This window comes from Micrasema longulum, unplaced genomic scaffold (assembly GCF_059751315.1).
Source record: "Micrasema longulum isolate JH-2025_06_02 unplaced genomic scaffold, ASM5975131v1 h1tg000390l, whole genome shotgun sequence".
NCBI lineage: Eukaryota > Metazoa > Arthropoda > Insecta > Trichoptera > Brachycentridae > Micrasema > Micrasema longulum.
In genome coordinates this window covers 105934-133356 of record NW_028277591.1, presented here as the reverse complement: position 1 = coordinate 133356, position 27423 = coordinate 105934, and the positions used below count along the sequence as shown (strand labels likewise).

At 32.0% G+C, this 27423-nt stretch overlaps 1 protein-coding gene across 1 annotated transcript; it reads right to left on the bottom strand.

Annotated features, from left to right (window-relative positions):
- Window positions 1-284: 284 nt before the first annotated feature.
- On the bottom strand, window positions 285-27418 carry LOC148281951 (dietary and metabolic glutamate transporter-like). The gene is made up of 8 exons (XM_088225859.1): window positions 27271-27418; window positions 12353-12540; window positions 8817-9062; window positions 7931-8140; window positions 5196-5351; window positions 3624-3840; window positions 3031-3269; window positions 285-631 (listed from the first exon to the last, which is right to left on the bottom strand). The coding sequence occupies exons 1-8, from the start codon at window positions 27302-27304 to the stop codon at window positions 419-421; spliced, it is 1503 nt and encodes a 500-aa protein (XP_088081985.1). The 5' UTR covers window positions 27305-27418; the 3' UTR covers window positions 285-418.
- Between the last annotated feature and the right edge of the window lie 5 nt (window positions 27419-27423).

Genomic DNA, 27423 nt, shown 5'->3' with positions numbered 1-27423 from the left:
AATATAATGTACTTTTTAGTATGGAGCAATAAGCTGAGGTAATCGGCTAGTTTCATCGTTCACTAAGAACGGGCTGGACGCTGGGCGCACTTCATAGATATTTTTTTGTAAGATGATATAAACAGTTGTGATGATTTATAATAAAAAGCAATCGTTTTATTGATTTTCACATAAACATATTTACTATAAAACACTATTATCGAAAGATAAATATAATGAAAAGCTGTACATAATCGCTTATTTTGACGATTCGCCCCTGATAGGCCTTGTAAATGTGTAAACTTTCATATTACCGTCCTAAAATTTTTTCGCTCTCTGCTGCAATAAATTTTAATCTCAATAAATCTAAAGGAAGTGAAATCCAGCATTCTACATTTTGACATACTCAAATTACTGGTAATCAATTTATTCATAATGACTAGTGATCAATTTTTTCTTTAGTTTCGTTGCATGGGCTCTCGTCAGCTCCGTTTATGCTCTTTCCTCTTCTCCAACCCTCAGGATATCCGTTCTTCTCAGCATCATTCCACCACTGTTCTTCACCCTGGGCTCCCAAAAGATACACCACGTTGGTGACGAAAAGAACGGCCAATACTATCCAAAACGCCATGCGCCATTGAACTTGGGTTTGCTGAAAAGTATGGAATAGTAATGTTAGTAAATACATGGTTTCAAAACAGACGCGAGCCCTAAAATATTTAATCATCATCATTCCATGCCCGCTCCCTAATTGAAGTATATAATGTCCACAAAGAGATTTGGTTCGATGATTAGTCAGTAGATTTTGAGCATCATTGATTTTTAAACCCATACGTGCGGAGTACCTATTTAGGTTATCTACAGTGGCCTCAAGACCCCCGACTGAATCGTCAATTATAACCGCATCATCATCGCAGAGTTTTTAGGAGAAGGAGGTAGATTTTCCTCGACCTAGTGGAATTGACTTCCTTAATATGAAGTTCATAAGGATATACACATAATAAATATTTATTACATTATTAATTATTAATTATCATTATTACACGATTGTATAAAAAATGCATGGTTCTAAAATAGATACAAATTTTAAAAATAAAAATATGGTTGAATTAAAAATAGTAGGTTATAAAATAATACATAGTTGCAAAACAAGTACTTGGATGTCTAATTAATACATGGTTCTAAAATAGATATACAGGGTGTTCTTTTAACCCTGTCACATCCGAAACCACAATGATCAGCATGGGCTAGAAGACATATTAGCATATTTAAAAAAATATTTAGAACAAAGAAAATTTTTAAAAAAATATACAAAAAAAAACAAATAGTTGCTCACTTCTGCAGGGGACAAGTGAGGGGAGCGCGGCGCAGTATAAGACTCCCCCTTTCCCCTCTTCATTTCTCCCCTGCAGAAGTAAGCAACCATTTGCTATTTTTCATATTTTATTTTTTTAAATTTTATTCGTTCTAAAAAAATATTTTAATGTGCCGATATGTCTTCTGGGTCATGCTGATCATCGTGGTTTCGGATGTGACAGGGTTTAATGTACACCCTGTATATGTAGTCGTAGAAATAATACATGGCTGCACAATATGTGGAATCATAGTTGTAAAATAAATACATGGTTGTAAAATAGATAAAAGATTATAAAACAAATATTTGGTTTAAAAAATAGATACATGGTTTTAAAATAAATACACGGATGTAAAATAAATACATCGTTGTAAAATACACATATGGTTGTAAAATAAAAACATGGTTGTACAATTAATAAACAATATTTTGAGTTTGTACAATTTTTTAAAGATAAGGGCTGGATTCAACTCCCTGCGTACACCTGGGGAAATTTGGACAAACTCAAAATATTTTTGATAAATCCACCTGGTCCATGAAGAAGTATAGAAATTGAAAGAAAAAAATTCTGGCGTTGCCTAGTATGTGGGCGAAATAAATCAATTAGGTGAACCTCACCCGCATAAATAAAGGTTTCAGCTCTTTAACTTCACAAACATCAACAGATGAAAGAATTGAAGGAATGTAGATATTCAAATATGGACACAATAATGAATGTTATACCGTGTGTACAGTAACCACTTAAACCAGCCAATGACATGTCATAAGCCCTGTAGATGCCTAGACTTCCATATAACATTCTGTAAAATGTTCTTTATCTCTGTTGTAATATGCTACAAGTAAAATTAATATTGATTAAAAGATAAATACATGGTTGCAAAATGCGTGATGGTTTTAAAATAAAAACAAACCATCACGCCGTTTCACGGTAGGATTCGGAACGCCACTTTAGTCTGTCTTTGCATAGAGACTTAACCTCCTCTACATTGATTCAACTTCTCTTGCACGCTCGATGATTATTTCAACTTTTGACTCATCCATCTTCAAGTATTTTTAGAATTTGGGATGCCATGGCTTTTTTTATCTTTCTCTTTTTCTGCAACCATCAAAATTCGCATCGAAAAATCCTTTCTTGGTCTTCCTCTACTTCTGCATCCATCAACATTCGCATTGTAAATATTCTTAGTCATTCTTTCGCTGTCTATTGGCTCTTTACGTTCATACCAAAGCAATACTTCTTTCTAAATATTGAGGAAAATGTTTGTCTCAACCTTACATTATGCGCGGATTGCATTTCTTGATTATTCAGCCAAATCCAATAATTGTTTGTCCTATTGCATACTTTGTTCTCATACGTCTACAGCAGGACTCCATTGTGCACTGCTATTTTTTTCTCTTGCTTGCCATTCACCCTATTTCCAGGACCAAACCTTCGTTCCAATATCTTTCATAGTTTTTCCATGCCCAGTCAACATTTTTCCAAGATACACAAATTGTTTTACCCGACCCAGAAAATTCCTGTTCACAATGATCTCATGTTAAATCATATTTTTATCCGTTTTAAAAACCATTATTTTTTATTCATCGTCATCCATCAGCAAATTACCCTTTTTGCATACATTGCAAACCTCTGTAGTTAAGAATAAAATAAATCATTTTTAACGGGATAATAAATTGTAATAAATAATTTTCCTTACATTGGGAGTTAAATATCCAACCAAGTATGGCGTCACGATTCCTGATATTGCTCCCACGCCATTAATCAGTGCTGTGGCAGTTCCAGCATAGTTGGGAGTGATGTCCAGTGCATTGACTTTCATCCCACAATAGTAAGATCCCATCAGGCCCATTGCCACACAGAACAAAATGACCGCAGCCGTGGTGTCACACCCCGCGTAGCTAGCAGCTAAGATAAATATTCCAGGACCCATTGATGCTGTTGACAAGAAATTTAACGGAGAATGAATGGCATGACTTTATTTTATAATTTTATTAATATCAAAAGCAAAAACATTAGCCGGCTTTCATTAAAGACATCCATTGGTACAGTACTCAAAAAATCAAAAAATAATATTTACATTGGATCTGTGAAGTCTACGAAGTTTGGTACTAGATCTTACTTACCTTAGACTTACCATTTACAGTTTTAATTTTTTTTACCACCATAACCAATTTCATATCAATTATTTTTTTATTAGTTTTGATAAGCATTTGGTGACATAAAACCAACTTCAATAGAAGCTAATAAACCGACAGTCGACCATGGACAAAGGTTAAGTAAATCCCTTACCAATGGTTGTAAATATTTTCCTGGCATTTTTGATCGAGATCCAGTTCTTCCTGATGGAATAGTCACAGAAGGCCCCGAAGCAGAAAGAGGAGACCCACATGACGAAATATGGAACTGCTGACAGCATACCAGTCTTGGCGATGCTGAACTTGAGGACATCATTCATGTATTTGGGGAGGTCCGTTACCATTGTAAAGTATCCCCAATCATGTCCTATCTGAAAAAATATTTACTGTTTTAGAGGAGCAAATAAAAAAAAGGATTTATTTGATCTTGCCTGAAGAAAGCAGAAAAAAACATCTTGTTAAACGTATGAAACGTGATTAAGTTGTAAGCATGATAAATATAAATTATTGACCGTCTTAATTTATTCCTTTATCGAAACATGAAATATCGGCCAAAAACCACTTACATTCATTATATTTTTTACAAATAACAATAAGCATTTAAACAACAAAACCATATAAACCAACAAATAACAATATGTACACCAACATAAAAATAATGCAAATATACAAGAATGACTTAAACTGGTATTTTTTAAAAATAAACACGAAACTAAACAAATAAAGTTTCAAAATAATTTTAAAACAAGCACTAGGTATCTAAAAAAACCCAGCAAAATTCCGATAAGAAAATACCTGTTAGAATTTAGAATGACAAAATAAGAGTTTTGATCAAAATAGACGTTTTGGTAAAAAATCATTTGAAAATCAAAGTAATAAAGATTCCTGACATCATATTTGAAGAATTTCTTTAAATTAATTTTGCTAGTCTCGTCTGCCAAATAGCCAAAACCAATATTACGTCAGTTTGGTTTTAAGTGGTTTTGTTTTTGATCAAATTTGATTATTATTTTTTTTGTTTGGAATACAAACAGATGTATAGGTAGAGTGGTTACAATGCTTTTTAATTTTTAGAGAATTATTTAAAAAAAAAGAGAATACACAATAGGGCCTGCTATCCAGTTATGTATAATTATTACCTTACTTTTTGCAAAATAAAGTAAAGGTGTAAACAAAAAACAATTAGCAAGTAAATCAATATTTTAATAAAAATTTCTAGAAAATAAATACCAACAAAACAACTGACTAAGAGTGGTAGAAGGTGAATGGAGGAAAGTAAAAGTATAAAATTGCGTTTGATTTTATGAAAAAAAAATGAGAAATTTGAATGCAAAAACACCACTGTCCAAGATCACTGTTTTTGGAAAGTCCAACAAAACCAGTAGCGAAAAGACTATTTTTTATGAGTCCTCAAAAAACAAAACGTCTATTCTCTGTTATTCTGAATCCAGTTTGTTAATTCTTTTATTTACTACACAGATTGTTAAATGAATCTACACTATGAACATCCTTGTTAAATGTTTAAATACTAGATAAATACTAGAGACGGTAGAATGTTTTAATGTAAGAAATTTATATTAAAGCAGTTGGTCTGGGGAAGACAGGGTTAGCAGGTTGACTTTTGTGACTAAAAACTAATTGTTAAAATCCAGACACTGTTCATAAAAAATTTCGCCTTTTGTACTGATCCATGTTATTTTATTATGTTATACGTATTTATACTTACTGCAGCTATTACTATTGACCAAAGTGCAAAAGATGAAAGCATAGCCCTCCATGGAACAGATTTCTCCGTCTTCTTTTCAATTCTTTCTTCCAAGAACTCTCGCTCTTTATCAGATATAAAAGGGTGCGTTCTTGGATCGCTGTAGACCAGAAGAGTCTAAAGAATGTAACACATTAATTTATTAATTTATTTTACTAAGCAAACAAACAGTATGCACAAAATATATTGACAATTTATTTGTACATAAGTGTAGCACACCCATGCACACACCAAAAAATTGTTTATTAGGTTAAATATAACAAATTTAAAATATAAGAAACAAAAGAGATGTGTATAATTATAAAATTATTAATAAATCTGCTTTTTTCAATACTTCTAAGAATTTGACCTAAATTTAAATTCATTCATGTCATCAGTCATGAAAAAAATCAGTCTTGGTTACTTTATTGTCATATTGCTAGAATATTCTTGGTATTGTTGATTGTTTTATATATATATTGTTCATTGACGCATCGTCTGTATAAAACGGAAGATTTTGTCTTGTCGGTCTAGATAGCACACGGAATGGAAGTCTTTCAAATAGATTAGTGGAATCAATTTTATTATTTATTAATTTGTATAAAATATGTTTGTAGGCGGCATTTGGTTTTCAGATCGTAAGTAGCAACGTACGATCTGAATATTCGAGAATACAAAATCATAGAAAACCCCATTGTAATCAAATAAAATATCCAATTGACAATTATCAACATACATTTATGATAATGTTTATTTTGTGTTAATCAATCATAACAATATCTGATAAACGTATCGAATATGTAAATATGTTAAGTGTGGGAACCGTTTTAACAGATAAAAAAATAGACAGATAACGGAAAATAATCTGTTTCAATGTAAGTATTTTGTTGCATTTTGAACTGCTGATCATTATATGTAATCAGTAAAAATTTGCCTCTGCCAATTAATTGTTTATATTAATCAACAATATTTTGAGTTTGTCCAATTTTTTTTTTGAGTTTGTTTTGTGTTGATAAATCCACCTGGTCCATGAAGAAGTATGGAAATTGAAAAAAATAGATTTTCAGGCATTGCCTAGTATGTAGGTGAAATAATTCAATTAGATGAATCTCACCCGCATAAATAAAGGTTTCAGCGCTTTAACTTCACAAACATCAACAGATGAATGAATTGAAGGAACATAGATGTTCAAATATGGGCAGAATGGAGAATGTTACAAGTGTGTAAATTGGCCACTTAAACCAGCCAATGACAGGTCATTAGCCCTGTAGATGCTTGCACTTCTATATTACCTTATTTAAAATGTTCTTCTCTGTTGTAATATGTTAGTTTTTATTGACATATTATTTTTTATTATTTTAATTTCACAAAATTAGATAGTAACGAATATTTCTATATTTATAACTGTTACATGAGAGGTAAGGTGATCAGTCTTCCGCTTCAGGTCCCAGTCTAGGAACAATAAAATATAATAATGTTGAACCACATACAAAACCCACATTTTACGTCCATTCAAAGGATTTGAATCCGTTATTGGCCAAATATTAGTGATCACTTTATTCACTGTGTAAAATCCACCGCTCTGTCTATGTTTGACCATATTTTTTTTGTCATTTCTTGCATTTGATGATTTTCCGTTTGTTTTTTAATATGTTGTTTTCTTTTTACTACGTATTTCGCTATGTTTTTTAATATGTTTTTTGCAATGCATAATAAATATGTATATTTTTTACTGTGTCTTTTTCTATGTTTCTAAGAATGCATTTTGTTTTTAATACCTATTTTACTTGGTTTTCAAATATATTTTTTACCATGTTTTTTTAACTACAATTTTTACTATGCATTTTACTTTTTTTTCACTATGTCTACAGCCTTTTTAGTGTTTCAATATATTGATAACTGTTTTTTATATATTTTTTTGACTGGCGTAGAACGGGGTAAATAACTCGAGTTAGAAAGTCAAAGCAACTTTGGATAAAAATGTAATTTTATTTATATCATATGAAAATAAATTAACCAAAACTACAAAAAATAAATCAGTTTTCCATAAATTATAAAAATAAATATTTAATTTACCCCTGTTATACAGCAAAATAAATAAAAAATACACCGGTCATATTACATGCGTGCATCCCCCATGACTGTTACTAACAGACTGAATCGGTTTCAAACATACTCCGGCCATTGAACAGCTTTTCTGTCTTCCTTGTTATGAGTTCTTTCTTCGTGCTATCTTTTATACCTATGTGTCGCTGTATTATCATCACATTCATTCTTAGCGTAGCAAAATAAATATTTTTTTAATTAAAATACAGCATAGGTATACGAATTTTACTTTCTGAATTCGGTGTGATTAGAAAAATACAACTTTTTTATTTTTAAATACGAGAAATATATAAAGTCTTGTATCGTTTATAGACTAGTGTGACATCATGCCATACAAAAGTTAACAAGAGAGCTGTGCCAGCGCCTACCTCGATAGCCAGCACCACATACAAGCTGTGCCAGCGTCGCGAGACCGCCGGCTTCTCCGTCAGGTTTTATCATCACAACACTCCTCAAAATCATCAAGTTAGTGGAATTACGCAAACTTCCAGCCCCAACAATACAGTCCACTCTCTTAATTATCCTCCTCGGGACGAGGTATTTCTTCACACCTTGTCCACTCCTCAACAGGCTAGTTTAAGATAATTTAAGGATTTTTTTTATTTACTTACCCATAAAATAAACCACACTATGGCAAGGCCTCCAAAAACGTAGAACACATTTGGCCAGTTACCATTTTCTGCCATAACGAAGCCTGAAATTACAGTTCCCAAAATGTTCCCAATTTGGGCTCCTCCAAATATTAATGATCCCATTCTTCCTCTTTCCGTTTTAGGGACCCAGCGGGACATAAGAGCTGCCAGAGCAGGAGACGTTGGACCCTAAAAAATACGCTGTATTCGTACATCTTTATTTTATTTATTTGTTATATGCAAAAAATGAAGAAGTTTAGCACTATTTGAATTTGAAAACCTATCCAAGACCAACCTAACAGTAAGACGAAAATTCCACAAAATGTACAAAAAACGCCCAACGATTTGAAGGCATTTACCACCTTTTCTAAAAAAAATACCTTAAAGACAAAAGTTCTGGCAAACAACGGTCACCAGTTACAACTTATGGAACTTACCCTAGAGTAAAAAAAACCGACTAAATGATCTGTGATTTATACCATTCTTAACCAAATCTGAATTCCAGGCTAGTCTAGTAATATTTATCAGGCCGTCTAACATAACTTCCTTTTCCTCATTTAAGGAGGGATATTTCCATAGCACATGTTCAGCCGTTTAGTTTGACCACCGCAAGTGCGGCTTGGATTGCGAGGTTAACTCCATTCTTGCATAAATTGCAGAGTAAAACCACTTAGAAAATAAATGTTTCATTTTGAGGTTGTCATAAGTGCCATCCACCACACCGCTAAGGGGATTTGTTTATTCTAATTCGATTTCATTTTTCATGATTTTACTTGAGCGCAAGATTCTAGTTTTATTTTACATACATAACTCCAGGTTTTTTATTCTTTCGACAAGATTTCATAAATTAGATAAACATACAAACCTCCGCAAGACCTTCAATAACTCTCACAGCTATGAGTCCTCCTGGGTTGTCTCCTCCTGCCCTGACTACGGCCGGGGTAGCGAGGGTCAATATGGCAGTTATCAAAATTCCAATCCCCAGGGTGTGTTTGGCTCCATATTTCTCAGCTATAAGTCCCGCTGGGACGTGGGTTATAACGTAGCCATAGTAAAAAGAACTTAGGATAACTCCCTGAGTGTACTGGTCCCAATTATACTGACCGTGGATCTAAAAAATAATCAATGAATCAATTTTTATTTTTGATTTAACTACGCTTGTTCGCACAGTCTAGTCCTGGATTTTTACATCTAACAGTTTATTGAAGGTAAAGTAAGTGTTTTAACTACAGAATGACGAACAGACATAAGTAAATGCACAAGAATTGGCATCCATTAAGAACCCAGTAGACTGTGTATGAATAGCATAATTGTAATATACATAAAAACTTCAAATGAATTGTCGGCAAAAAAGACCTCAGACCTGAAGACTTGATGCCTTGAAAAGTAGGCATGTGTAACTGAGGCTTTTGGGAAACATCTCCAGTACAACTATATGTCACAGTCAATCAAATTGCCTTCACTTGATGACAGTATTTATTTTTTTATCAATTTCCCATAGGGCTGAAGTTCCTCATTACAAATGTCAAATTTTACAAAAATAAGGTCATCAAAAAAGGTGCTTATTTATTTATTTGACACTTTATGAACATATGCAATAAATATACATATAAGGGCGGGCATATTGCCTTAAGGCAATTTCTTCCTACCTACCCAAGATGCTATCTACTGGAAGTATGTACAAACTTCAAAAGGCAGCTTATGTACGAGGTGTGTTTAGAAAATAAATGGATTTTCTTTATTTCGAGGGTTTGGGGAGTCCGATTGTATTTTTTTTTATTATGTTGGTAAACATGCTACTGGAGTATTCATTCATTGTTTACTTTGTCTGTGGCAGCCGCTAAGGCTAGACGTGTTTTTATGAGCTCGGCGATTTTCGTTGGTTATTTTTTTTATTTTTTATTATTAATAAAACATATAATACAAAAATCACATATTACACTCCCAGAAATTATTAGAAACTCATATGGGACCGTACATAAAAAAAAATATTTTTTTGACAATACATAATATCATACAAATTAATACATGCGAAATAAAAAGAAAACATTATCGTATAAGAAACATAAAACACCATCTTATATAAACTACATTAATAATTATCACTAGTAAAAAGATTCAAAAAATATTTTTTAATTGCTTGACACTTCTGGATTTTTTATTCAGTTTTTCGTGTCTTAGCTCATCAGGCAGTTTATTATATTTGGAATGGCCAATATTTTCCAAGGACCTACTGCCAAAATTTGTTGTTTATAAAAAACGTATAAAATAATTTGTGTAAATAATGAAATACAGTGTATCAATGTGTGTAAAATGTTAATTAACAAAGGTCTATGATGAGTCTACTATGAGTAAAACAAGAGTTTACGAGTGGTATAAGCGTTTTCAAGATGGCCGTTAAGACGTTGAAGATGACTAACGGCCCGGACGCCCCAGCACATCAACAACTAATGAAAACGTACTGTGTTTTTCGATTTTAATAGCATAGTGCATCATGTATTCTTGCTACGAGGTCAAACAATCGATAAAAAGTACTACCTACAAGTTCAACGCCGTTTGCGTGAAGCAATCTGAAAAAAACGCCCGGATTTGTGGCAAAACAATTCTTGTCTTTTGCACCACAATAATGCACCTGCTCACACTACATTGCTAGTTCGTGAATATTTGGCCGAAAACAATACTGTTACGATGCTTCAGCCTCCATATTTGCCAGACATGGCTCCATGCGACAATCCCCTATTTCCAAAATTAAAGAGAACCTTATATGGCCGTCGTTTTACAAGCATAGATGACATTAAAAGCGCATCACTGAAAGAGCTACAGGCTTTGCCAAAGATCGGGTTCAAGAAGTGTTTCGAGGATTAGAAGAAGCGCTGGCACTAGTGCATAATATCTAATGGGAACTTTTTTAAAGGCGACAACATCAATTTAGATGAATAAATGAAAACATTTCTTAAAAAACTAAAATTTCTGTTATTTTCTGAACACACCTCGTATTGGGGAGAGTTTTATATGTGTATATATATATTTATGCGAGAGGTAAACTACGGTAACTCCCAATAAAGATGAAATTTAGTTACTACTAAGTCGAAATCAAATGTTTCGTCCTCTTTACATGATAAATAGCATTAACGCCTAATTTCTTCAATAACAAAGTAGAGGTTAAGGATATTAAGGAAACATACGGTACTCCCAAGAATTTTTTAAATGTGTATTTTCGTAAAGTTTATCAATATATTTTAGAAAACAAATTTACTTTAAAGCCTCTCATTGAAAAATACTAGACGTTTAAACTATGAAAAATCACTTATAATATGTCTCTTCTGAAAATTTGGGTTTTCGGGGATACTGCAGTTTACCTCTCGCATACGGATATTATAATATCACTTTTAAATGTTCGCAATGATTGTGACAATACAAACGTATGATTGGTGCGCGGCACAATGGCGTATATTTGCATTAACCAGTTATAAGCCTTTCATCGATGGTAAGTATAACAATTTGTGTATCTGGGAAGCATGTTTTCAAGATAGAAGAGTAGAAAAAGATGTTGAAAGGAGAGTGAATGCGGGCTACAAAATGAACGGAGCACTTAGCACAGTAATTGCTAATAAAAATATGTCAATCAAATATGAGTTTTAGTCCCAACACTTATGTATGGAAGTGAAACATGGAACTGGCAGAGGAAGGATGAAAGCCGAGTGAACGCCGTTGAAATGCGATCTTTTAGACGAATGTGTGGGAAATCAATGTATGACAGGGTTACAAATGATGAAATCAGGCGAGAGTGTATATCTTATCAAGTATAATTGATAAGATTAAATTTGGTCATGTAAAACGAATGAACGACGAAAGAATGGTAAAACAAGTATATATGGCCAAAATGAACGGTAACGTGAGACGAGGATGACCAAGGAAGACGTGGCATGAAAAGATAAAACCAAAATCTTAAGTCTGGTCATGTCAAAAGCAGACAGAACTGAAGGGCATGTATGACAAGATGTTTGAATGTGGAAGAATCTAGGAATGTATGCTAAGTTAGACGTGTGTGGCGGTCCATTCTCTCTGCCTACCCCTACGGGGAAATGGCGTGATGGTAGTCGTAGTAGTAGTAGTAGATGGCATTTCAATTCGTGGGTTATTGCTTTCCTTGCCTTTATTTTGTATCGGACTTCCGTCGTGATGTGATGTGACGCATAAAAAATAATGTCGCTTTGGGTGATAATAAAATGTTATAATCACACTGTATTTATGAAAAACAGTGCAGATATCGTTTCATTTGTAGATTCAATCAAAATGATTGAATTTTTTCTTCGAGGCAAATATTGTTCAATCTATTGTATTGTCCTCGTGTAAACCTCTAGGTTCAACTCAATGCTATTTATTAAGCAATCGACTCACGCTCGTGTTGTTCCCGTAAGAAGGATCTAGGTCCGGGCAGGCATTGGGGTCGTGGATGATTCCAGCACCCGGTCTGCTGACCACCATCTGCGTGATGGAGATGTTGAGGCAGACCCTGAGGGTGTAGGCCACCATGATGCAAGAGAAACCCATTATTCCAATCACCCATCTTTGCGGAATTATGAATACTGTCAACAAACAAATTCATATAATTAACAAAAATAAATATCATATCATTTTTTTATTTTTTTTAATGTATTATTTTCTTTATTTTTAAATATATATTATAAAGTAATGCCTAGTAAGAGAAGACCCCTGATAAGGCAGACTAACATATATGTTTATTTATGTATCTCCATATACATACACACAAACGTGTACACCCTTATTAACATTCATCCACATACACACATACACGTACATGCATACAAATACATGTATATTTGTATATATACATACACATACCCACACAATTATTTATTCACACACATAAACACCCTTACATACATATACACAAACACATATACATATATAAACATACATATTTATACATATTTATAAATTTTATCCTTCTTGTCATTGTATTGTTAAGTGTTTAAATTGTCGTGGATAGTATTAATATAATTTACCTTGTTAAGTAGTTTAATAAGCTTTTAGTTTCTTTTTTTCTAAACTTAATAAGCCACTGGGTTATTTTATTTGAATTAACAATGTATTCCTTACTGGGAAAATCCGTGCCGAGGAAGATATTATGCAATTTTAGTTTAGTGTGATACATATAATAATCATTATTATAAATAAAATATTTATAAATTTTATTTCATATGCATACATACATTTTTTACACAATCAATTGTTTTAGACTTTTTAGGTATATATAAATATTTTAAATACAAATGTATGGTAACAAATCTCAACAAAGAGTGCGTTGCTTGGATAATAGGAATTACAGGATTAGTTACTTTTCTATTCATCAATATATTTTTTTTATTTTCTGCTTGAATCTTGATTATTTTGTAAGTTTCCATCATTTTTTGGCAGACTGTTGAAGGATTAAGATCTAAGATATAAGTGGGAAAATTGGCCTTGTACATTTTTCAAATCGTGGAATGAGTTTTCTTATTCGGTTTGCGGTTATATCGATGAGTCCACCACTAACGAGATTAAATCGGGACGAGATGAAGCTGTAAAAAATTGTAAGTATAGGCATTAACCGAGCTTATGTTGATGTCCGCCTCGTGGTGTGACGGTCAGTGCCTTAGCCTATCATGCAAGAGGTCTCGCGTTCAATTTCCGACATAGTTGGCATGAAATATCGATTCAAAAATATGCTTTTACACTGGATATTCCATATTCCCTTGACTGGCTCCTGTAGGATAAGACGAGTCATCTTATCTTGATGTAACGGGAATTTTTGAAATACACTGTGATCGATATACCAATGCAGTGTTCTAGTCACCATTAGGTGCAAAAAGCGAATGATGATGACAAATCCAGTTGTCTGCAAAAATTTGGACAAACGTAAAATGTTGTTGATGAAATATTTAATACACAGTTTTTACAATGCAATTGTTAAGTCCTTTGACTGTATCTAATGTGTAAGACTAGTAATTTTGTACTACGTACAAGTAATTAAGTGTTCAAAGCACCAAGAATGTTTTGAGTGCAGCAAATATGTTTACAATTTTTGTCCTTATAAAATACTTATATACCAAAATAACTTCTTTAATATTGGATGTGATAACTTAATAATAATAAAAATTTTAATTTCTTACAATCGTTCACAACGGAGTTCTAGTGTCAACCCTAATGTATGAGAGCAAAGTGTCTAATTAAAAAAAATATAACGAAAGCAGGTTGAATGCTGTCGAAATGCAATCTCTCAGGCAGATGTGAGGTATGAGCATTATCGACAGAATCAAGAAAAAAGTGCTGCGTTGGTTTGGATATGTAGAGCGAATGGACAGCGAAAGAACAAGCTAAAAGGATCTACGATGCGGATGTTGATGGATGCAGAAAACGAGGGGGACCGAGGAAGTGATGGCACGATCAAGTCGATTAAATACTTGAAGATGGACATGTCTAGAGTGGAAATAATCGGCGTGAATTATGCGAAGGCTGAGACAAGCATTATCGACAGAATCAAGAAAAGGGTGCTGCGTTGGTTTGGACATGTAGAGCGAATGGACAGCGAAAGAACAAGCTAAAAGGATCTACGATGCGGATGTTGATGGATGCAGAAAACGAGGGGGACCGAGAAAGTGATGGCACGATCAAGTCCATTAAATACTTGAAGATGGACATGTCTAGAGTAGGAATAATAGGCGTGCGTTCATGAGAAGATGTATAAATGTAGAAGCAAGGTCTGTATGCAAAGACATAGTGATGTGGCCTTTAATCCTCTCTGCCTTTTCCTACAAGGAAAACGGAGTGATGTTTTGTTTGTTTGTTGTTCAATAATTCAATATTTCAACAATTTTTTTTTTTGGATACTAATCTTAGACACTGGGTAAACAATAATCTTTTGTCCCTTTCAAATTAAAGCTTCCCAGAAAAAGCATTATGAAACCTTATCTGTAGAATGTCAAGTATCTAGTTATTATTTCAAATAAATGATTGGAATCAATTCGAAGGCCGCAACAATTTTAGGAAGTGGAAGGTCAAATTATATTTCTTAATTCTGGGTAAAGTGGTACATTGTCAATAAGATTTTAAAAAATCATTGATAAAAGGTTTCAACCTGTCGAAATGAAATGAAATGAATTTATTTCAAATAAGACGTAACCTTTTTTTTATATTCTAGGAATTATTGATTAGTTGTTAATTTATAATTAATTTCTGATCTAAAGGTTGCGGATAACTTTTTAAACATGATTGATTTCATTATTCAATTATGTTTACAAAATCTTTTGTTGTCTGAACAAAGATTATATACAGTTTTTTGACGTCTTTCTTTGTGAATTATTTTTTTCTGTTTTTGCAACACAACAGGCCAGGAAGCCCAATTTTTGTAGTGAATTATAGCACAGTACATCCAGGATTGAGAAAAATCACATTAAATTTTTTGTTCTCACCAGGAATCGAACCCGGAACCATCCGTCTGTGAGTATATTGTCTTTACCACTACACCACGGAGGCCGCCATTATGGCCATCAGGCCAAATTATGTCACTTAAAGCATAAGAACAATTATATACACATATATTTTTAACTTTTATATAAACAAAAAGTGGTACACATTTGTGCCGTCAGGGAATTGCAATATAAAAAGTTGTTTCTTGATTTTGTCGATAAGTCTTATCTCAGCCATACATAATGTACGGATCTCGACATAGTTTTAGCACACATTCGCCTGAGAGATCGTATTTCGACAGCATTCAGCCTACTTTCATCAATGTTTTTATAAGTCCATATTTCGCTCCCATACATCATGGTCGGGATCAAGACTCCAGTGTGAACTGACAGCTATGCTAATAACTCCAAAATAGCCGAAACAACTCAAAAATTACAAAATATGTACCGACAGTTATTAGTTACGTCAAATGCTTTCTCATTAAGAAATATTAGTTATTTTCTCAGAGTAATAATGCGTAACCTAGAGAGGAGCCCAAACGTATTAAAACCATTCTATGACTTTTGGGTATTAAGTTAGCTACAGTTCGCAGCAAAACAATGGACCGTACTCAGGTTGAGAATTGCCAAATGGATTTTAATTTGCATTGTAATTACTTTTAATTATGCACCTGTGTTTTTATAATTGCCGGGTTATTCCGATCTATTTTTCTATAATTTGCCTATATTTATTTTATAAAACTGAAAATACATGTTTGTGTTTATTTTTTTATTTATTTATTAATTTTATTCACAATATATTTATGTTATATTTATTCATTCATTGAACCAAAGTCCTGTGTTGAGTTTGTTTGTTTGAATTGGTTGCCAACAAACAAACCAACATCGCTTGCATTCTATGAAACATAGTGATAGGGCTTCTCTCTAGATTACGCATTCTTACTCTGAGGTTATTTAATATCTTGACAAATTTGTACCATTAGAGAGCAAAGGGTTGATCGAATTTCATAAAATAATGATGCGAGAGATATTTTCATCATCATTCCCTTTCCGCACCAAATAGTGCATAGGGCACTGCATTGCTACGCCAATCGCAGCGTATCCTGAACATATTTGTTACATGAAGGTAATATAATCAGTCTTACGCTTCAGGTACGGGTCCGGGGACTACGAAATATTCTAGTGTGAAAACACCCCTTTACATAAAGATTTCATATCAACCATATCGGGAATCGAATCAGAAACCTCTTGGATAATGAGATCTTCCCAACATGGTAAATTTACCTGGGATATTTAACTTATCCCCTTTTGATTTTGTAGCCACGATATTTTAATCACATGATAATATGATCATTTTCGAATAAATTTGAGATAAAATCTTGAAAAGTTATTAACGGATCAACGAATTATCTATAAATTATCGGTAATCGGGGATATAATTAAACATCGATGGTGTCCTTGATAAATTAACTCAATCCATCACCCACCGAAACAATGCAATAAAAAGTTGAATTGTCACGCTTTATGATATAACGTGATACAATAATTAATATAATGCTCTGGTATTTGCATCTTATCGTCAATATTTCGAGTTTTTTAAATCCCAATAGACAGGTTGATTGAATTTTAAGATGTTGTATCTTTTGAATTAATTTTTATAAAAAAAGCCTTCGTTAATTATTCATTTAAAAATATATATTGAATACAAATGAATGGCAACCATGTTTTGAGTATGTCCAAATGCTTGCAGACTGGCTGGATTTTCTCCCTGGGAAGTTTTTCATATTTAAATTTGTTGAAACAGATAGGGAAAACATTTTTGAGAAGGGAATATGGAAGTCTAGGCATGTACTTATGACCTTTATTTAGATAGTGACATTTCAATCTTGACTTAAATATAAATAAATATAAATTAGTGTGTAGATTATGCCACAATCGAGCAGCTACTACTGTGAAAGAGGAAGCGAGAAAATAAGAGGCTAATCATTGGCTGGTTTAAGTGCCCACTTTACACACTGTGTAACGTTCACCATTCTGCCTATGTTTGAACATCCACATTTCCTCAACTCTTCCATCTGTTGATTTTTGTGAAGTAAAAGAGCTGGTCATGTGGGTTAGATTCCATCAATTTATTCGAGGATTCGTGTGGTGCATAGGTTACATGGGATGAAGGAGATTTGTTTTGGTAAAATTAATGGTCTCATGGTTTACTTGGCTCATCTGGTCGGTGGATGGGAAAATTCAGGTGGGTGCTTCGCCCCCCGGAACTTCTTCATTACACCACCTTTATATATGTTTGTTTAGACATATTTATTTAGATTTACTTATTTTATTTATTTATTTATGACAAAATACAAGGTTTTTAAACTTAAAATATAACATTTAATTACATATTTTATTAGTAAGAAATATTCCCAATCAGCAAAAGTGCTGGTATGAGGGGATATTATGTATAATAACACAATAGTTTAAATAAAAATTCAATAAAATAACATCACATATCACTCGTCACACGGGCTGTAAGAACTGTTTTATTTAGGTGTTTTTTAAGTACGTACATGTTTTGTATATTTTTTAGATCATTAGAAAGTGAATTGTAAAAATTTATTGCTGTTTACAAAAAACTGTTTCTTTTTCTGTTGATCCTAGGTTAGTCATATACATATAGTTGGCGGCCTCCGTGGTCAAAATGCTTGACTCAAACACGGAAGGTTCCGGGTTCGATTCCCGGAGAGAACACAAAAATTTATATGTAATTTTTCTCAAGCCTGGGTGTTCTGTGATGTAATTCACCACTGTAATTGGGCCTCCTGGCCTGTTATGGTGCAAAAAAAAAAAATTCATATACTTTTTATATTTTTGATTGTTTTAAAAGTTAAAACAAGACTGGTATTTTTATTTTTATTTTTATTATGTTTCGGTTTTTTATTTGTGCGTTTGTTTTACTTTGTCCTACCCTTCATATTTTGTATTTCTGCGGACGAGGGACGGTTCTAAATTAGCTTCTGACGTCACAGCCACCTGTGTAGATCTATTGAGATAGGACAAAGGTCCGTGGGATTGCAATAAGACATATTTTTTTTAAGAGATTACCATTGTAAATTTCTCATATCTGGACGCAACGAAGAATAACATAATTAAATTTGTTAAAAAATACACAGTTTTTGCTAAAATTATTAGAACCGCCTCAGAGTAGGGAAATTTCACATAATACGAATACCGATAAAAATATATGAAATGGATTTAGAATAGTTCATTGTATTTTCAAAATCAATATGGATATTGTGGAGAAATGTTTCCATTTATAAGTTTAAAAAAGAAAATAAGAAAAAATATGTCACTAGAAAAACGCGACATGTTTGGCATTGATAGTTGTGACGTCAAGGTTCATGACGATGTTCCATAAAAAAATAAATGGTTTGGAACAAAGTTGAACATTTACATGAACCGTTACGTATTAGGGGCGTGGCCAATGCAAATACCGTTTTTGCGGGAATTCAAAATTATAAATTGAAAAATACTATTTATAAGTAGAACTTTTTTTTTACTGGACAGTATTTCACTACTTTAAAAGTGAAAAAAAATCGTGACATTTTCGTATTAATTTACTTTTTATGTTTAAGGTATGAAGGACGCCTAATTTTCTGATTATGACAATTTGTAGTTCTTTCAAATTATTTTTAGAATATTTTTTAAATATATAACAAATTTACGAAAATGAGATTCAATTCAATAATATTTATATTCATCAAAAAACTACTGCACTTTTTCACTTACATCATAAATAACAAACATTTTGTAAATCGCCCGTCGGCGTCGGTTGAATCACATTCGTTTATTTGTAGGGAATGCTTTTTTACGTTTTATGCTATTTTCTTAATTTTGTAGGTTACTTTGTAACCCTTAAATTAAACGGTTATTTTTATCGTTAATAAAATACATTTACGAGTATATTGAAAATTATGTAATTTGAAATCAATATAAATTGTCATCAACTTAAAATTAGATTATTTTGATTTTGTCAAAATGTGTGTAAACAAAATACTGGATTTCACCCCCTTGGGAGTCATAAGATTAACAAATTACAACATGGATGGAGAACACTTAAATCGACATATAGAAGAATTGATTTCAAAGGGCTGAAACCTTTATTATTGTAAAGAGATTCATCTGATCGAATGATTTCACATACTTGGCAAAACCATTTTTTTTCTTTCCAATTTGTAAATTTCTTGTTAAACCCGTTGGTTTTATTACAATATTTTGAGTTTGAAGAATTGACGAAATATGGAAGTTCAAACATAGACAAAATGGTGAATGTTACGCAGTGTGTAAAGTGGCCACTTAAACCAGCCAATGACAGGTCATAAGTCCTGTAAATGCCTAGACTTCTATATTCGTTTCTCTTCAATGCTCTCCATTACTGATTGAATTGATTAATTTAAATATGTATACCTAAATATTCTGAGAGACTTAATCTGCGGATCGAAGAGTATGTGGAAAATATTTGGGTTGTGGTCCAGTGGCTAGTATTGTCGATTCAGAGGAACGATATTCAAACCCCACTCTACCAAAACTCGAGTATCATTTTTTAAATCGATAAAGATTTTGAGATGGCATCGATTTTTGATTTACAACTCGTTGAAAATGCCCCTCCGAAAAAAAATATTTTGGTAAGTCTTATGACTTACCTAAATATTTAAAAAAATGCAAATATCTTTAAATTATTAAGAACGCAGTTTATTAAGTACCAATGCAGTGCCCTATTCAGCATCTGGGGCGAAACGAGAAATTGTGATGATGAAATATTAAATGCTTATTGCGTATTTATAAAATGAACTTTCAAATATAACGGTATGAAATACATAATAAGCAGTATGAAATTTATATCTTAGTATTTAAAATATTAAATTCAAACGATATCTAAGATACTTTTGATAGATGCAGTATGTACAATACAATATGAAATGAAAGTCGATCGATTCTGTACGTGACAAATTTGATTTTTGCAATTCTAAATAAGCACTTTCACAGGTTTTACCGCAACTGTATAATTGCATAAATAAATCACAGCAATTGACTGTGCAAAATTCTCATAATATGCCAAACAAATTCAGAGACATATTTTTTTACGTTAACTGCATTTTTCGGAATTTTCATATTAATTTTAAAAACACATTTTTTTTTTGTTAGATACGTTCAGTAAATTGAAACTTTATTTTTTTGTTTAGTATATTTAGACATTTATTTTTAAGAAATGTGTAACTGATAATTGGATAATATGAACATAAATGATGGGATGCGATTAAAATGATCCTGAAAGCAAAAGTGGCCAGCCGTGATTTATTTTATTGGCAATCTACAAAAAAAGATCATTAATTTATGCCTACATATAAATATAAAATATGTGAGTAATATAATTATAAATGTCTAATTTTCTTCTGTGGTTCTATAACAACAATTATTTATCGATTATCACGCGATATACGAGGCGTTATTCGACACTATTTTATGACAAAACTTGTTCAAAAGTTTATTAGCAAATATCACAATGACATTCAGCAGTAACTGTCAACACTGAGCGCTGGCCGATTTCTTTTAAGATGAACAATGCAAAAAACGGCCACTGCAAACCCCACATGTCTTATGTGATACATAATATGTCAACGGTTTCCCATCAAAGAAAAATAGTCTTCCAGAAATGATGTTTGAAATACTAGTTTCCAAATAGAGAATGTTCAAATAATATTGGTAATCTGCAAACTTGTTTTTTGTTTTAGCACTAAAAAGGCTGATTTAGGTTAAATAAAATAAATGTACTTAAAATACAGTGTACTTCTTTCTTTGCTTTCTTTCGGCAAGTTTCATTGTTCACTGAGAACGGGCGCACTTTATAGATATTTTTTGTAGAATGATATAAACGGTGGTGGTGATTTAAAGTAAATAGCAATTATTATATTTTTTCATTATCTTTTTTTCTAAAACATTGTGCCTCATAACTGGCTAAATCTATTACTTTGTTATTTAATAAATTATTCTTTTTAGGACACTTTCTTTCTAAGTGGAAGTCCTGCTATGTCACGCTTTTTTTCAAAAAGGGCGATGATACCGATGTAAAAAGCTACCGTCCTATTTGCATTCAGTCTGTCATTCCTAAATTGATTGAGTCACTTATTCTCGATCGAATTCAACCACAAATCTTAGAAATAATTGATGGTGAACAGCATGGCTTCGTTAAAGAAAGATCAACAAATCAAGAAATGCTGACATACACAAATATAACACCAGACAACAACAACACTATCATATTGAAAAAGTAAAGGCAAACACAGGACAGTCAAAAATACTACATAATGGACTTAAACACTACAACAAACTACCTAACTACTTGAAAACTTTTACTGGAGACAAATTTAAAATCAATCTGAAAAAGCACATGATGACTGAACTAACTAGACTAGACGAGACATAAAATGACTTGACAATATTAAATTTCTAATGTAACCCTAACGGGTTTTTAAAAATTGTAAATAAAGAAATAAAAAAAATCAACTGTCACATGTCACATAAAGCATACTTTATCAGAATTTTATTGGTTAAGCTCTTACCAAGAATCATCAGGTTGACAGTATACATACTGACTTCAGCAAGGCGTTTGATAAGGTTTCACATAAGGTGATGTTAGTAAATTATTTGGTTTGGGATTCCGTGAAATGTTTTTCGAATGATTTTGGGCCTACCTGTCAGATAGATTGTTGTATGTTAAAATTAAAAAATATTTTTCTGATTGCTACGATGAAACCAGCGGTCTTCCGCAAGGCAGTCACCTGGGTCCTATATTGTTTTTGAGTTTCGTAAACGACATAACATCATGTTTCCGAGATGCTGAAGTTTTGCTGTTTGCTGATGATATTAAAATATATAGAGAGGTAACAAACATAGGTCATTGCGTAAATCTGCAATCTTACTAAAAGTGTTTGAATGTATGGTGTGAAAATAACAATTTATTCCTTAATGTTGACAAATGCAAAGTTTTAACTTTATGCTGAAATAAGAACCCAACTGCTTTCAGCTACTCCATAAATTTCAAGCGAGTGACCAAAATTACTGATCTTGATATTATATTTAATGAATAATTCAACTTTATTAAACATATACAGAGCATAACTAATAAAAGCTTGAAAACTTTCGCATTTCTGTTGCGAACGATTAGAGACTTTGACTCGGTCTATGTAATGAAAACTTTATATGTTGCTTTAGTGCTTAGCCAACTTGAATACAACTCGGTTATATGGTCACCATATTATAAAGTGCATATAAATAATATCGAAAGAATTCAACATAAATTTAATGATAAATTAGGTATTCCAGTTGAACGTATTAATTATATATACTTTAATAAATATTTCAATTTACACATATTAGAATAAAGAAAAAAATTAAATGATTCGTTATTTTTATTTTATGATAATATTAAATTCAATATTTGACTGTTCCGAACTGTTAAAACTAATTACATTTATATGGATATTTTATTAATTTTTCCTCTGGTATTTTGTCTTGTATCTTCTCTTTTTATATTTTCTTATTACTTTGTTCGTTTGTAACTTTAACGATACAATGATTTTTATTTGTTTTAGTACCACAACAGGCCAGAAAGCCCAATCATAGTGATGAATTCAAGAAATTTGTACCGAAGATTGAGGAAAATTACATACATTTTTTTGTTTTCACCACGAATCTAACATCTGTTGTATGCAGTAAACATGGACACAATACGAGAATATCAGAACAACATTCTAAAACGAGACAAAGACAGTCGAGACTAATAAACCAGTGACTGAAAGTATACAATAAACTACCAGACAAAACTAAATTAAAGACTTAGACAACCTTTACAAAAGATGTTAAAAATATTATCACCAACAATAAAACATGAAAATATTACTTATGTTCAAAGCATTAACTCTGTTGTCAAACACTTTAATTAAAATTAGTAAATATTTGTATTTAACCACTTACCGACTTTTATGTCTACCGGTTTTGAGACGTACCCGTCTCTTCATAAGGACACTCACTACACCAACGTGCAAATACTAAAATACCCATTCATTTTACCATCACCGTAATATACAAATTATTTACGAAAAAAAAATAACATCCAGAGTCAAAGGGGATGCAAACATCACGATGTCCGAACAAAGACTTAAATTAAGTTAATAATATTCAGCGATATGTTTATAGGGGTAGAGATTTGAAAGGAGCGGAGCTAATGGGTTGAACGTTACATAATTGGTTAATTTTTAAATAAAAAGTGGGCAATATTACATAGATATTTGATAATTTATAAGGGGAATATTTTTTTAAAAGTTTGTTTATATGAAACACCTCCATGTTGTTAAATTTGAGTCCTTTTTATTATTTAAATTTAAAATTTTAACTCCCGTATCCTACTCAAATCATGATTTTATTTTATGAGATGATTGGCAAACTATGAAAAATTATTACTATTTGAACACGTGTCCTGACGAAAAGACGCGTACCTTTCGAAACAGGTAGATATAAAAAGTGGGTAAGTGGTTAAATACAAATATTTACCAACATAAAATAAAAAACAATAAATATTTTGTTAAATGAATGTAATCAGTGAGGGTTTATAATTCAATTTCAATTAACTCTCTCTTTACATGAGTAAAAAATATTAATCTTTTTTTGCATTTATAAATTCGATTATTTTTTCAAATGTTTTGATAGGAAAAAAAATAAACTTGCATAAATAACAAAAAAAACTTGTACTTCGGGAATGACATTGGGGTTCAGGGGGTATAAAATAAAGGTACAGAGTACAAAGGGCATATATTACTGTTTTGTATATATTTGTATGTAAAAAATGCAAAAAAACAAATAAAATATATAAAAGAAAGTGAAGTTTTTTGAATTTATAAAATAATTAAGAAAACAATCGTTACAAACACAAACGTCAGAACAAGCTTGTGGGCTACCAACATAAAAATTATATTATTTTAAAAAAAATATATCTTTGGCGAGATGCATGCAAATAATGGGGTAGATTGGTTAAGAAAATAACGAGTAATGATTATTTTTCTTCGTGTACCTGAGGAATGACGCTGGTACTATGAGGGTTAAAAAGAATATTTAAACAACCCGGAACATTAGGTGCGTAAGTCAAGCGTCTTAACCACTACACTACGGAGGTCACCACGTCAAATTGCAAATAATATTCTATTCGGATTTCAAATATAATAGGCGTTACTTGGGAAGTCTGAAATGTTGTGTGTACAAGGCTACGAATTTAGATACTTCATTATATTTATAAAAAAACATTTGTAGATACCTACTTTATTTTTCCTTGAGTAAACACCTTGATATATTTGTGTTTAATAATTATTTTTTATTAAATCAATAGGCAATGGTGCGTGAGATTCACTTCCCATAAATAATAATGTCCTAACATCTGCTATAGCCTCTAGCGTCTCTGGGCGAACATACTATGTGAAAAATCATTAAAACAAGAAGTCTCCATAATTAAACACTTTTGATGATTATTTTACACTCGAAATACTTGTTTTTTTTAACAGTAAAAGCAGCATATGGCATTTATTACTTTCGTTGATTCCCTATCAAATATCCTCGAGTGTAAATTATGCGAAATTGCGTTTAGTTTTACAACTTTTTTAGGTTTTATAAAGAAGTTTAAAAAAAATAATTGCATTGTTAGAAAACATCATCATCATTCCCTTTCAGTTCACGTTCAATCGAGGGAATAAAGCTGCCAAAGCTCCACGTGATATTTGCGCAGTGTACTGTAAAGATGATATGAATGAAAGAACAGTTTGTCGATGTTTTTTCAGTTTTCTGTTTTTTTTTATGCGTTTTGTAATTAAAGCAATATCGCGCGGTAATTACTAAAACTACGTAACTTCAAAATAAACATTTATCATCATCATTCCCTTTATGCACTTAATGGTGCATAAGGCACTGCATTGGTACACCAAATATTTGAGTGTAAAAACACCTTTTCAAATAAATATTTCATGTCAACCATGTCGGGAATCGAACCCGAGACCTCTTGTATGGTAGGCAAATGCGCTGACCACTACACTACGATGCAGACATTTTTTTTAAAACATGAAGTGTTTAGTGAAATACATAGGTTCGCTAACATCCGTTTTTTTTTTAAATTTCAAAATCATTACCAAAATTTTTAAAAATATGAAAATTCTACGTCTATCGAAAGAATATTTTCTGCTTTTCAATATAATGTATTTGTTTTGAAGTTACATATGTTACTTTATTTAATTTTAAGACCTAAAAATGAAATATCTAGTAGACCAAAGTAAGCTTTTCCATTCCTCTTTCCGGTAGCGTTCAATTAAGAGTAAAAGCAGGAACAAGATGTGTTTTTTTATAGTTGTTTAAACTGCAATATTTTGTTGTTCCTGAACCGACACGAGAAACGTAAGCCAGATCACCATATCTCCATGTAACAGATGATCGAAATGTGCAGTAGTTGGTTTTCTAATGCAGTGCCCCGTGCACCTTTGGATGCGGAAAGGGGAATAATAATGAGTTATTTTCAACTCCTAATTAAATTATTTCGAGTTGTAAACAACTTATTTTTAGAAAATGAGAAAAAAGTTGTGGTAGAACCAGTTTTGAACCTCAAATTTCTGATCCGTGTCTGCGACGTTAAAATTATTATATATTTTATATCTTTGTGAAGTGATTATAAAATCATCAATTATAAAATTTGATTTTTAAAATTTAAATTCATCTGCTTCGTGGTCAAGTGGTCAGTCAGTTGGCCTAACATGCAAGACGTGCAAGGGTTCGATTCTCGGTATGGTCGTCGAATAATGTTTTAAAAGGTTATTTTTTAACAAAATATTTTTTTTAAATAAAACAATTTTAACCACTAATTTATTATTATTTTTTTTCTGTCGACCGGTTTCAAAGCAAACAAGCTTCTCCATCAAGGTTGACGTAAATAATGAATTAATTCCTATTTTCTTTTTATCGTGTTAACTAAACATTACACGTGGACCCAATTAAACGAGTTTTTTTTTCTTTACAAGGATGGTAATTTGATATCAATATTTTCGAAGCTAGACAGGAGAGGATTTTATAGCCCTGAACCAGAGGCGTAAGATTGATCATTTAACTTCATGTTACAAAAAAGGTTTATTTTTACCACCTGTAATCATTTTAACCAATTAAAAAAATAACAATTAAAGAATTAACTTTAATGTCAATCATCTTACTAAATGATAAAACCTCTTACGGTTTTTCCTATGTCTACCGATTTCGAGACGTACCCGTCTCATTATCAGGATGCTAACTAAACTACCAAAACCCACTATACATCTTCACCATAGTTGTTACGTAAAAATATATTCTTTAAAATAATAACCTACATCCCTTCCCGCTTTTATCAAATATTTCTCTCACAAAATCAAACATTTTCATAAATTATATTCAGTGATATGTAAACCATTGTCTACTTGAAGTATGTGGTTTCAAATCAGAATATTGGTTTTATATTTTGGGCAACAATTATGGTGAAGATGCATAGTGAGTTAGTTAGTTTAATTGGTGTCCTGACGAAGAGACGGGTTCGCCTCGAAAGTAGAAGACGTAGAAAATTCTGCAAATGGTTGTATGCAAATATTTAATAACATTTAGGAAAAAAAAATTCTGGTGGATCTCTCTCAGGTCTCATATAGTTTCCTGAGTCGAATTCCTAGACAAAATTTTAAACATTTAAATCCAGCACATGTTTACAATTATTTAGGTAGACTTAAAATAATATATATGTATATTACGTACGTTTTGAAAGTGATAATTTCCATCCAGACAACATTTTTATTGATTTATAAAAAACGTATCAGCTAAAATTAGACGTGTATGCACATATAATGTTTGAATCACTCAATACACTATGACGACCACTCCACATCAAAATTAAAATGACAATGAATT

Excerpts from the sequence above, each read along its gene's own strand:
- LOC148281951 (XM_088225859.1), bottom strand. The coding sequence starts at position 27,304 with ATGTTGTCTGGATGGAAATTATCACTTTCAAAAC. Across the intron at positions 12,541-27,270 it reads GAAATTATCACTTTCAAAAC|TATTCATAATTCCGCAAAGA; the intron begins GTACGTAATATA and ends GTTTGTTGACAG. Across the intron at positions 632-3,030 it reads TTGGATATTTAACTCCCAAT|CAAACCCAAGTTCAATGGCG; the intron begins GTAAGGAAAATT and ends CATACTTTTCAG.